Here is a 13593-nt window from a genome sequence, read left to right as displayed (position 1 = left end):
GGGATCCTTGCCGTCCCTATGCTGTGTGGTTGCATTCCTAGCCATGGCCAACAGGTGGCAGTGCTGCCCGGGTCATGAGACCAAGCTTAAGGATCCCAAGGATCCAGAGGCAGGGTAGGCTTTGTGTCCTCATGCGGGGTTAGCATCCCCTATTTGAAAGCCTGTAGTTTCCAGGGTGAGAGTAACCAGCCAGCAGGGACCTACTGAGTCCAAGACAAGGAAAGGGGAGAGTTGAGACCTGAAAGGAGCCAGCCACACGGGACATTACCCTCTTCTCTTCCCAAACTTTAGCCATTACTGGGGCTGCCCTGCTTTGGCAGGCCACATACATTTCCCCGAATCTTGGGCCCCAGGATTCTACTATTTAGGATACTTGATGCCATCAAGCTGGGCATGGGTCTGTGCAGGGCTTTCACTGGGCTCCAACCAGGAGGCAGAGCTGCCAGTCGGATCCTATTCTGTAGTATATGCACTGCGGGCACCCAGACATTGGTGTATCCAAGGTGGGGAGTTTGGGAAGGTGGACGATGGGACTGGTGTGTGAGAATGTGTAAAGGAAAGGACTCATCTGCAGCTTTGAGCACTTGGCAGAGCACCCAGGATGTGGATTACTCCCTGGCAGTGGGTAGTCTTGGGGATGATGATTTGATAAAGTGCCATCTCCAGTGCTAGCTGGCCAGCTTCAGTTCCCTGACATGAGGGTCCACCTTGGATAATGGGTTTCTGCTGTAGCTATTTGAGGATCTAGGCAGTAGCTATACTGGGGTGTTGGTCACTGGAAAAAAAGTTGCAGGGACTGAGATGGTTCCATTTTCAGTCCCTGGCTCATTTCTGGGGACCAGAAAGGTACACGGGCTTGAGGCTTGCTTTTACCCAAGCTTATAACTGCTTCTGCTCTAGATTGGGGGATAGAGCTTGCATCCCCTCTGTACCCCCAAGCTCTGACCTCTTCTGTGATTAATGAGCTGACGATTCTGCATCGATAAGGAATTAACCTGGAGCCCCTACCCATCAATAGGAGTCCAGGTCCCCAGCCCCACCCCCACCGGAGTGCTTCAGGCTCCCCACCCGCAGCGGACCAACCCTGCACTGCTTCTGCTTCGTGGGGACATCCAAGTCCTCTTCCCCACACTGCTGCCAGGAATTAACCCCTTAACTGCTTCTTTACATACCACTCCATCACCTACCCCTTACTGCACACATACACACAGGCAGCAGCTATTTATATTGGTTTAATCCATGTCAAATGTAGTTTACAAAGGGAAAGGACAAGTACCTTTGTATAGAATATACAGACACAGCATCACACCGTGGGGCCCATGGGAGGGGTGGGGGAGACCACTTCCCCTGGGAACAGCAGTTCTAATCCCAGGAATGGTTCTTGATAGGCGGCTGGGCAGCCAGGAGCATACTCATCCAGCCCCAATCTCAGCCCCTGCTTCAGCTCAGTTCCCATTTCCTGTGTCTCCCCTCTCCCCCAACTCCTTATAAAGAGCCCCAGGAGCTAAGACTAAGGAGAGGATCGTGTCCCTTGGGGCATGTGCCCCATGTCTGGGGGAAGAAATATACACCACTGAACACCGAGCACGTGGGAGAGGGAAGGGATACCATGGGGGAGAGAGAGGCAGGCACCCTGAGAGGTGGATGGGCCGAGCCCCCAGCCAGCCCTGAAGGGGGCACTGCTTCCAGGTGTTCTTAAAAAAAAAGAAGAAAATCATACAACCAAAGGGGTGAGGGTGGAGCGGGGATCGAGGGGTTGTCCCATTTATACACAACATTGTAAACATACACAGTCTATATTACATGTGCTTCAGTCTGGCGTTTGCATGTCTGTCTGTCCGTCTGTCAGTCTGGGGGCTGTATCTCAGGAGCCTTGCCCAACTATTCCCCCTCACCTCCACCTCCTTGCCCCACCCTGGAACAGAACCCAAACAGGTATGGTCCTCAGTTTTGGTGGGAACCAGCAGGCAAGGCCTGGGTCTCAGCCTCCACTCTGGCTCCAGAGAGTCCTGTGTGTGTGTGTGTGTGTGTGTGTGTGTGTGTGCGTGCGCGTGTGCACAAACGTGCACGTATGTGTGCATGTATGTACACGGGGAATATGTGTGCAAATATGTACAAGGGGGAGGGTCACGTCACAGAGGCGGGCAGGTGAGCTGCTCCAGGCAAGGCCTGCTGGGGTGGCTAGCTCACAAGTAGATTCTCCGCAGGTCTCCCGGCGCTGTGATGGTGTTGCACTGAGGGCAGAGCTTCTTGGCACCCTGCAGGGAGAGCAGTGGGGGGCTCTGGTTATACACACTGTGCTGCGCATTTGCTCATGAGCACCTGGGCCTGCGGCCATGTCTCCCTGCACCAGTTGTATGCTTGGCACCTTGGTCCCGTCAGCTCAGGCTGGGGGTGCACAGGCGGCCTCTGCAAGCAGGCAGGCATCATGCTCCTGTGTTGGGGGGACGCCAGGATCAAACCGCCCGGCCAGCCCCGCAGCGGGAGCCCCGGTAATGAGAACAAGGCTGGGTCCAGCTGTGGCTGCCTCGGCCCTAACGAGATTACATGCGGCCTTTGATCAGGACACAGAGCCCACGTCCGGGCCTTTTATTGCTGTCTCCGGGCGACATTTTAATGGCTGCTCCTGAGCGAAGAACAGGGGCAGGAGCAGAAGGAGCTTAGTAATGGCAGGGGGAGGGGCTGAGGCCCGAGTCCTGCTTATCCACACCCAGCCTCCTCCTGACCTGAGATCTCACCAATCTACGTGATACAGTGGGCCTTGGGGGTGGGCGGAGCAGGCAGTGAACCCATGGAGGGGGAGAATTTAATAAACCTGGTGGGGGAGGCAAGACAGTGGGGAGCTAGAGGGTGAACATCCTGGTTTCCCGCTGCTGTGTTTGATGCTCGTGCTCTCTCCTGCCCCTTGCACCTCCCTCCCCTCAAGCAGGCTCAAGCATAAGCATGGACATGTGGGCAGCCCCGGAAGCAGCCACCCACTCCCCAACCCCCATGCCACCTCACCAGGGTCCGCAGCCAGCACTCCTCACAGTGCACATGCCAACACTGGATGGACGTTAGGGGCATCGAGTAGGAGTCCTAGGGAGGAGGTGGGCAGAGAAGGAGTCACTCTGAGGCTGGCCCCCTCTCTAAAGAGCTCAGATCACAGTGCAGAGGCCCTTTCCAACCCCCAGAGGGCACTGAAGCCTGACCAAAGGCATCCCAGGTTCCTTTTCTCTCACCATACAGATGAGGCATTTGTAACGGTCCCCACGGGATAGCTGCCGTTCAAGTTCCCTGACCCGAGCCTTCAGGGCCTCAAACGTGGTCACAGCTGAATCTTCGGTGATTCTGTGAAGAGGACGGCATGGTTGGGCAGGCAGCAGGCTGACATCTCTAATCTGAACCTCCAGCCCGCACCTCCCTTAAATTTCTAGAACTGTATAGATAAATGTCCCCCAGATATCCCCACCCTTACCCCCCCATATCCTATATTTGTAAACTCCACCTTCTGGAATTGAACTCCTCATCCTCCTTGTTCTTCCACCTCCATCCTGGTGAATTTCCAAACCAGATACATAGGAGCCATTCTCAAACCACTGCTTCCCAGTCACCCTTGACGCCCACAATCTGTCCTCCAGCTCCTAGTATCTGTAGTTTCTCTGCTGCTACCACTGGCCCAGGCCCTCGGCCCTCATTTCTCCTACGATCCCTCCACTGACCTGAATGGCCCCTCTGCTTCCAGACCCCTCATTCCATTCTCCCAGCACCTAGAATTTTACAAATTTGACCGTTTCTATTTCTACCATTTCAATGTTTCCCTTAGAATAAAGCTCTAGCAAACTCATTAGCTGAGACCAGGAACTCCTTGGTCTTGCCCCAGCCTGCATCCCTCAGCACCCTGCCACACTCGATGCTCTATCACCCCGAACTATCCACTATCCACACAGAGCTTCTCCACATGCTCCATCATTTTTCACTCCCTTGGCTTCTTGCAGTGCTTTCTGCTTCCTCTGGGCCATCCCACCTCCTAACTCACCAGAAGCCTTTTCCAACCCTCCTGCCAGCACCACTGCTGGTGGCTGCTCTCCTGTGCTCTCCAGCACCCTGCACCGGACTCCACCACAGCAACACAACTGTAAACGTCCTTGTCTCTTGCACGAGGCGTAGTTTTCTAAGGGCAAGCTGCCCACGCCACCAAAACTGACTGTGAGCAGCAGCACCTGGCAGGCACGTGAGTATGAGTAAATCTTTGTTGACCGAATAGCCAGTCTCACTCCCAGGACAGAGATGTGGGGACTGCGTGAGTCCCGCAGACCCTAGTCCTGGGCCACAGGCCCGGCCCACCTCAAGGGCCCCTTGTTGTTTCTTCTTGGGCAGGCACATCAGATGCCCTGATAGTCCTCACCTGCTGCTCAAGTCTTGCCCACAAAAGTCCCTATAACTTCTCGAAGACTCTGGGCTGCAGTACTAAATGCAGTACTAAACTAGCTAGTGAATAGCTAGGATGATCCCGAGGAGTGATCCCTCCTACCCCTCCTAAAACAAGTGGACAGAAAGAACCCAGAGGAGCTCACCGAGGGAGAAGAGTGCTTCCTGGAGGAGAAGAAAAGATGCTACTGGAGATGGCCCTTAGGGGAATAACAGTGATGATAATACAAATAAAAGCCAACATTTATTAAGTGCTTACTAAATGCCAGAGTCTGTACTGAGGGATTGAAAATTATTTTATTTACACCTCACAAAAACCCCATGAGGAGATTCTAATAGTCCCATTTTCTGTGTGAAGAAGCTAAAGCAGCAGAGGAACATTAAGTAGCTTGCCTATGGTTCACACAGAATGGGGGAGGTGGGATTCAAACCCCAAACACGGATGCTGTGATCAACGAAGAACTACATGACTAACGTTACAACACTGGAAACACCCCGGAGAAGCGGGGTCTCCAGGTCTAGGGACCAGTAGGAACACAGGCCAAGAAGCCCAAGAGACCCACATGGCTATAAGGCTCACCTGTGGGTAAGTAGAAAATGCTGAAGTGGGAAAGGAGATTTTATCAGAAAAGACTTCAGAGGCACCGTCAGAAAGTGAAGTTTATCTCACAGGCAATGGGAAGCTGCTGGGGGCGTTGGAGGCGGGCTGTGACAGGGTTAAGAGCTGAAGAGCTGAGGTTACTGGGTGTATTTAATCAGGAGAAAGAGCGGACAGAGGGGGAACTCTAAGTGTGGTGCAGTGTGGCAGAGATGTTCTCCTAGGGTGACCTGTTCTGCTAGTTTGGAGCACATCGTCGCCTCAGAAAGCTTGCAGGTGGTCTTTCCCTGCTGGGCTAAGTGGTACTGGGGGGCACAGGGAGGATGGTGGGTAACATTCCATGGGCAACAGCAAACTTTGATCTCTGACCCTTCTCTCTTAGGGCACTAGCAGCAACACAGAATATGACTTCCTGGTGGCTGTGTCCCCATGTCAGAGATGCCCTAGATCTATTATCCATAGGTCTGTGACTCTCTACCCTGCCTCTCTCCAGGGAAGCTGCAAAGGGTTTGACTCCATTTCCTCTGGCATTGGCTGATTTTCTGGAAGTGTCCATTCAACTTTCCAGATCTGGACGCCTTTACCTCCTCCTCCACCCTAACACGAGCACAGCTGGCTCTTCCCCTGGCATTTTGCCCAATGCCATATGTGCCACCCCATCTGCTGGTAAATTCTTGACAAGGAAACAAGGATGGGTAGCTGTGCTCCCTTTCCCTCCCAACGGCCAGGCTGGGCATTTGCCTGGTCGTATGTAGTTATTAAAAAAATCTGGGAAATGAGGGTTTGGAGCTGGGGACACAGGGCTGCTGCAGAGCCGAGCACTCTCAAACCCCAAATCAGAGAAGTTAGAGCTAGAAAGGCAAAAAGATGGGGCCAGGAGAGAATGAAGCCATCTCCCCATTTATATTCAAAAGTTCCAAGGCCACATTCAGAGCCCACCTTATTGTGGACTTGCATAAACGTGGCCTCTAATCTCAGCTCTGGTGTAATACCCAATTCTCTAGCTCCTGACCCAGGCTGCTTGCGAGTTATTCCTGAGACCCTCCAGGGCACTGAGTGGAGACTTTCCTGGAAGAAGCCATGGCATCCTGCCTTCCTGCTTCCCCTAGGTCATGAAAAAGATCTAGGGCAGGAACCTACGTCATGTACCAGGAAGAGAGAAGTCATGGGGACTGAAGGGTCACAATCTTAGCAGATCCAGACCCAGTGGAGATTTCTGCATATGACTGAGCCAGTCTATGATGCATCCCAGAGAACCCTGCCTACTGGTGCCTGTGCTCACACAGGTGGGACAGAAGTCCCAACTTTCTCCAGCCTTGGGTGGGTAGTACCTTCATGGATGGCCATTGGCTCTGGCCCCCACCTCCCCCTCGGGCGCCATCCCTGATTAATGATCTTGTCTTTCTGATTTATGAGCAGCCCCTCTAGACGAGGGTGGGCGCCCCTTATGGCCCCGCCCGCCCCGCTCAGCTGGAGTAGGAGAGAATTATTAAATAAACATCCATACGTCATTCCCCACCCCCCCCAAGCTGGTTGCGCCGAACCCGTGCGGCCCGCTCCAGCACTGACACGGAGCAGCTGCGGTGATTCATGGGCAGCCGGGCCCCGAGCCGCGGCCCATACATCATGCCAGCAGCACTCGCGGCCCCGGCCGAGATAAACTGATCAACCACAACGGGCTGGAATGAATTTATGACAACACAAAATGGAGGGAAACAAATGGGAGGTGACCCTGGGCCACCGACCCAGCCCTGCACCGGCCTGCAATCCACTCTTCTGGCAGGAGGCAAGATGGAACACTGGCCCTGGAATGAAGAGGCTGCCTTTTAACCCCAGGCAACCTAGCTTCCAGCAGAGAGAAGGGTGGGGTGTGGGCAGTTAAGCAATGGCCAACAGCAGCAACTCCAGGCAACCAAAACTGGACAATGCCACCTCTTGGGGCCAGAAATGGCCTTGCATGGGCTTCTGGAAAGACAGTAAGACACCTGGCTGATTTCAAGTCCTTGTGGCTCCCGGGGATCCAGGCCAGGGGCTGCCCAGCCCTATGTGAAGTGCTAACAGACCCCCTATTCCCCTGCTAGAGAACCCAGGCCAAAAATTCCTACCAGAAGTGATGAGACCCAATGCTCCTGCCTAAAACCCACTGCGAGCGCCACCCGGGACAAGAAAAATGAAACCAATTTAGCTCCCGATTAAGAAACAGAAACTGGAGATGAATCAAGTGCGCCGGCTGGGCTGGGCGGCCATACATCACATTCCCGGGCGGAGGCCGCCGCAGCGGGCAGGCAGGCAGGCGGACTACTCCTCCCTCCACCAAGACTCCCAGGGCAGTGGCCCAGTGATCAATTCACAGACTCATGCTTAGCACCAGCTGGGCCCCAATGCCCGTCGTGTGCCCAGGCTGCAGGACGAAGCTGTGTTCTGGAGGCCAGGAGCCTTGGCAGCAGGCCTTCCTGCTAGCAAAGAGCCCCTCCCTCGCCCCTCCCACTGAACTGCCACCCCAGAGGCCTACCCCCTCTCCTGGCCAGACACTCACTTCTCGATGTCACTATTCTTGCAGGTCTTCTGCATGGCCTCCTGCTTGCTGCTCTCACCGTTGCTGGTAGATGGCATCTCTGCTGGGACAGAGGGGCAACTCATACTCTGGCCAGAGTGGGCAGCACAGGTGAGGGGCTGGGCTTGAGTCAGTCACCATCACCCAAAGACGTCCCCTCTCCCCCATTAATTACTCCTATGGTGGGTCAGGACTTACCGTCACTGGCCCATTTAGAGAACTCAGGCGTGATGCGTGTGCTGGGAGGGCCGCCACTAGAGAAAGGAGGAGGAAAGAACAAAGTGAACTCTACAGGCAGGCAGGGGAGCCCTGAGAGTGGGTACTAGGCTGACCCCTGCCTCAGGACTTCCACCCACCCAAGGCTGTGCCCACACTTGCTTTAGGACTGCACCCCGGAGTGCCTCTCTCTCCTTGGCTTCACCAGGCTCTTCGCCTGTACAGGGGATGACATCAGCTTCTGTGTATCTGGCATGGTGGTCAAGGACAACAGATCGTAGTTGATAGTAGGCCATGAAGGTTGAATCCTAGTTAAAGCTGAGACACTGACCCCAAAGTGGGGTAGATGGTATGGGCAAGTACCAGAGGTGCTGGCTACTTTTTAAATTCCCTTTGACCTGTCCCACCAGCCCCACCTTGTCCCACAGTGCCCCAAGGATACTGTGGCTTCCCATACTCCAGAGTGTCATCCCCATCCACATCCAGGTCAGCATCACTGTCCGGATTCTCCTTGCCGCTGCACATGACGAAGCCAGAGCCTGTGGGAAGCAGGGTGTGAGGACGGCCAGGGGCCAACAAGACTAGGCCAAGAGTGTCCCTTCTGTTCCCTCTAGGTAGGGGTCAGGTTTTGGGCCAGGGAAGGCTCAGAAATTTGGGTCTGGAACATAGAAAGCCAATTACTTAGGTACTCTTGGCTCTGACATTTCAATCCCTTTCACTCTGCGTACCTCATCCTTCTTTGCCACTTCCTGCTGCTCCTAATGGTCTCTGTTCATAAACTAGCCCGCTCATACACTATGTCAGGTCCTTAGGAGACACCCAGGTGAGCCCTGCTGCCCACCTGTCTTCTAGATCTAGGAAGAAGACACAGAAGGGTATTCCCACCCAGGACCTGGGCATCCTGTGTCCCATGGTCCAGCCTGACAGTCCATCAGAGGGAAGAGCAAACTGGCTAGGGCCAGTCAGAGCCACACAGCAAGACCCCCCGCCAATGTCCTGATTTTGGCCGCCAGGTCCTTGCCAGCAAAAACACCAGGCAGCTGTTCAAATATTTGGTGTCTGAAGCGCCTGACATTAATTATTCATCTCCACCTCACTCAGCCCAGATTCCTGGACAAGTGCAGTTATAAAGGATTAGAAAGGGACAGACGAGGGAGGACAGGCATGCACACCTGCTTCTCAAAGCAATCCATGACGGCAAGCAGGCTGGGTGGAGGCAGGGCTGCTGGCCAGACAGGTGGCTGTCCCTACCAAGGTGTGCTTGGCCTAGCCACTGGTAGACCCTTGGCCAATGCGGAGGAGGAGCTGCTGAAATCACATTAGGCCCCCTTATTGGCCATGTGCTTTCACACTCAGGACCACCCTTCCAGATAGCCAGGGTCAGGGGCCACAAAGCTGCTTCCTTCTCCATCCCTGTCCCGGACTCCTCTCAGTGGACTCAGACCATACCCTATTGGCCAGCACAGCAGCCTTGCCAGGACAGAGAGATAAAAACGATGGAATCTGTGGCCAAGTAGAAGCAGCAAGGTAATCCTCAAAGAGATGAGGAAGCAGCTCAGGGTTCTGTCTGAGGATCTCAGAATTTTCTTCTTATCCATTCTTTCCACTCTCATCAGGAGGACAGTCTTACAATGGGTCCTTAAGCCTCCTGTCTTCCTTTATCATGCCTACCATATGGTTCTGGCCGTTCCTTTCCCAGCTCCAAAACCAGCTATGGCTCCCCACTACATGCACAATCTTCTCAGCTGGATCCATCAAGATGTGGATGCACCTACTTCTCCACCTTTGCTCTTTTCCTCACTTTACTCCATAAGCCTGATGCCTACAGACAACTTACTGCTCTTCAGACAACCCCATATATCCTGTTCTTGAGACTTTTGCTTATGCTATTGATTCCCCGTGGAACGTTCTCCATCTTTCAAGTCTGTTTCAAAGGCATTTTCTTCCTGATCTTCCTTCTCCCATCTACAGCTCTGGTCTCTGGTCTTACAAAGGCTCCATCCATCCCAAAGGCAAACAGCACGAAGGAAAAAGAGAAGCTAGGCACTGCCTAGGCTCCACCCCTCCCCGACAATCCTCATTTCCCCTCTGTACCTAGGCATCAACAAACAGGAGGTAGCAGGCAGGTCAGCAGCAGGGCCATTACGCTGAGAAAACACCAAGTTACAGCTCTGTCTCCTGTTCACGGCCAGGTGTCCTGACAAGCAATTCCCTCCTTGTGGGTGAGTGGCACCTCTATAAACCCTCTGACAGTTTGGGAGACAAACTCTGCCATCAATCAGAATGTAGCTATCAGGTTCACTTACAGCCTGTGCCCCCGAACCCCGCCAATGCCCCCACCCCCACGTACGTGCGGCTCAGCAGTCAGCCTCCCATCCTCCCATCCCGTCCTGGCCCTGCCCAGCCCTGCCTGGTGAGTGGACAGAAAGGAAAGCAAGGAATCTGTGGCACATATGATAAAACAGGGTACCCCAAAGCTGCCAGGAAAGGTCCCAGTTGAGGTTCCTCAACACAGAAAGCAGCCCTATGGCCTAAAGTCATTTCCTCTGACAGGCCTAGAACAGGACTCCTACTCCAGTGGAACATAGCTACTGTGCTTTCCCCAACCCTATATGTTTGGTTGTGCTGCTGTGCCTTCATACCTCTTGTTCTCTCTTCTCCCTCCTGGTCTACAAAACAAACGCCTGCTTGTTCTGCAAGTCTGACCTAGCTCAACCACACCTCCTGCTATGAACTCACAGTGCCAATATGCATAGTTGCTCCAGAAATACTTCCTCAATGAACTCACCTCAGGAATACTCTTTCAACCTTTACTGAGCTCATCCTCAGCCTGGCTTGGCATTGGAGACAAAGAGTTTCAAGATCTGATCCCTACCCTCAAGGTGCTCAGTGTGGAGACTTCCCCGGGTATTTCTACACAGATAGGTGTTCCTTCCTTGGTGTCCATAGGGACTCCTGTGGAATTCCAAAGTCATATTACATGCACTGTCATAGCCCTTCACTGACTGAAAGCCCAGGTCTGACTCACTGCTGTGATCTCAGCAGCATCCATCAGAGCTGACCAGGCCCAGAGCAGGTGCTACACAACACACACCAGCAGAAATGACTAAACACTGATGATGCTGTTGTATTAGGTCCTGAGAGCCCTGTGTCAGAAGGCTGAGGTGTGAAACTACTCAGGACATAACCTTCCTTATCAGCTTCCCCGAGCTGGGTGGTGATCTCCTGCTCCTCTGACCAGCCAGGCAGGAGAGAGCATGGCATAACTTCTCTGCCAAGAAAAAGGCCTGTCTCTGGTCTGAGCAGTTCACTCTGACCCTGACCCCATCCTGCAGTGGGGACAGATGTTGGGAATGTCTCCCTACCCCCACAGGTGTTCAGAACAGGCTGCCACTGCCAATTTCCCTCTTATGCTGCCCCAGCCTGCTCCAACCTCTTTCCCAGCACATTAAACTTTATTTTCTTAATGAAATGTCACTTGCTGACTTCTGGCAGAATCATAATAAAAAGAAACGGCCATAAAGCCTTTTTATGCAGATAGCGCCCCCACCAGCTTGCCCCCCTCCCCCCCCCACCCCCCCTTTGAGAGGAAGGCTCCACAGTCGTTTTATGTTCTCAGCTGCTGGCACATCCCAAGCCAGTACTCAGAGGCAAGATGGCACACAGAGCTCCTTTCCAAGCCTCTGGCTCCTGTTCTGTGTAGCTCTGGGGATAACAAGCAAGCTGCCACTCCTGCTGCTACTATCCAGGGAAGGGACTCAGTCAGCTCCCTGGACCTCTAAGATGACCTGGAATAATCTTTAGTCAGCAGGGGAGGCCGCTTGCTATGGCTCAACCCCACCTAAAGTAGCACAATGTGTTGGGCTGCGGACTATAAGCAAACTAAGCCTGATGGTCAATGATGCTCAGCAGAGTGGGTTCTGGGAGGGTAGGCAGTGTGAAATCCCTTCCCTGCAAATGAATACTTAGCAACAGAGAAGGGGCTTCAGTGCAGAAATGATAAGCAAGTCTAAATTTTATAAAAATGACTCCTCTCCCATAAACTCATTTCTTCCTGGCTCATCGAGAAGAAAAAAAAAATCAGTGTTAATTTAATCAATCGATTAGGTGATCGATTGAGAAACTGGAGATGCCCGTTTACTGGGGGCACTAACGTCCTGGAACCTGAAACCACACAAAAAAGGAGCCATCAATTTCCTCACCTGCTGCTCCTAACAAAACCAGAGCCCAGGGAGAAAGGAAAGTCTTGGGGCCCTCGAGAGGCTATACTCTTGTGGGGGGGAGGGTGTGGGGAGGAGACAGGGGCAGCAGCTTCCGGAGAGTTTTACACTGGAATTAGTTACAGATGCAGTTACGGTGTCTTGTGTAAACGCCATCGATTGGGGAGCTGACAGTCTGGGGAGCTGCGATGCGGGACAATCAATCGGCCTGCAGTGTCACCTGCCACCTCGCTGAACAGTTGACAATGCAATTATCCAGTGTGGAGGCAGGGAGTTGGCGTGTGTCAAACGCACTTAGCCACTTTCCGGGCCTCCTCAATAACGCGTTTCACTGCCTCACGTCAGGAGAGACGCAGAGAGACAGAGGCCGTTTAAAACCACTGATACTTGCTCCTTCTGCCTGCACTCCCTCTGTCCCAGCTTAACAATTGTGTTCCAAAAGGCGATTAAATCCCCGTCAGTCGCCCCAGGGGACAGAAGGTGCCCTGCTCTTTGCCATCTCTTCTCACCCCTCCAGCCAGGCAACAGTTACAAATGAAGGTGGCAGGGGGCTGGAAGGCGGCAGCCCTGGCCCTCCCCGTATCAAGCTGCCTCCAGCAGTCGGCTGTTCCAACGCCTGTCACTGACCAGTCAAGGCAGCACAGCTGCACTGGGGGACATTTTTAGCAGCTGGGGCTCCTATCTTCTGGGAACTAACATGCCAAAGGGGGCAGCAGCTAGGGGAAGGCCTATTTCTCTGTGCCCTTGGACTCACAAAACCTCTCATTCCCCTACTCAGAATCTTGTGAAGTTTTAGCAAGCAACAGCCAGTTAAAAAAATCTGTGCCAGAACTGCCCTGCCTGTCCTCTCCATGAGATCTCATCCCAGGCCACTTAGAACCAGCCTAAATCCAAGATAGGAACCTGAGAAAGTCCCTAGGCTAGGATCTGAGCAGGGCAGAGGCCTGAACAACAGTTCTCCTAGTACCCTCTCTCCCTCCCCTCTACCTGTTGGCTTCAAAGGGGCTCAACGCTGGATTCTAACAACGCATTTCCCTACCAGGGCTCAAAGATATAGCTGCAGTACCTTCTATTTTCTGGGCAGCTTCCTGGGAAAATTTTTCCATCTTGCCACTCCTGTGCCTGCCACCTCACTGTCACCTTATCTGAAACCAACCACTCCCATGTCATCTCTCCAGCCCGTCCATTCCAAATATGATGGGCTCCAGGCTCCCCAAATCCAGCTGGGTGAACTCTAACTGGCAACCAATCCAGGGGAAGAAGCTCACCAGGAGTCTATTCTCTAGGACCCAGGACTGGAAATAGAAAATGGAAGAAAGGTGTGGCTCATCTGTCACATACCTCCTTTGACTATAGATTGGAATAGGTTTGTCCCCAAGGGCTGGATCATTAGGTTTTCCCTGAGGCCTACTGCTCTAGCCCAGAGGCTTCTTGCTCTGCCCAGGGCTGGCATGGTGCCCTAGAAGAGTATCTTTTACTCCTAGATGCTAAACTGTTTTAGGGGAATGTTGGTAAAGCACTAGGCCCCATGCCACCCTTTATGCAATTATAATGCTGGGTGGGGAGAAACAGCAGCAGGTTAGCAAACATAAGGT

At 53.3% G+C, this 13593-nt stretch overlaps 1 protein-coding gene across 3 annotated transcripts in view; it reads right to left on the bottom strand.

Moving 5' to 3' along the window:
• Positions 1-1216: 1216 nt before the first annotated feature.
• RNF220 (ring finger protein 220) overlaps positions 1217-13593 on the bottom strand; it is a 229068-nt gene continuing 216691 nt past the window's right edge. For all 3 annotated transcript variants that reach the window (XM_039238691.1, XM_039238692.1, XM_039238693.1), the window contains 7 exons: positions 8221-8317; positions 7941-8027; positions 7761-7816; positions 7545-7623; positions 3222-3330; positions 3004-3078; positions 1217-2258 (listed from right to left, as the gene is read on the bottom strand). In XM_039238691.1, the coding sequence (XP_039094622.1) occupies positions 2187-2258; positions 3004-3078; positions 3222-3330; positions 7545-7623; positions 7761-7816; positions 7941-8027; positions 8221-8317 (575 nt within the window). In that variant the 3' untranslated portion in view covers positions 1217-2186. The remainder of the gene's footprint in view (positions 2259-3003; positions 3079-3221; positions 3331-7544; positions 7624-7760; positions 7817-7940; positions 8028-8220; positions 8318-13593) is intronic.

This window comes from Hyaena hyaena, unplaced genomic scaffold (genome assembly GCF_003009895.1).
Source record: "Hyaena hyaena isolate Hyena2069 unplaced genomic scaffold, ASM300989v1 scaffold_144, whole genome shotgun sequence".
In the NCBI taxonomy this organism is placed as follows: Eukaryota; Metazoa; Chordata; class Mammalia; order Carnivora; family Hyaenidae; genus Hyaena; species Hyaena hyaena.
This window is presented reverse-complemented; position numbering and strand designations above follow the sequence as displayed.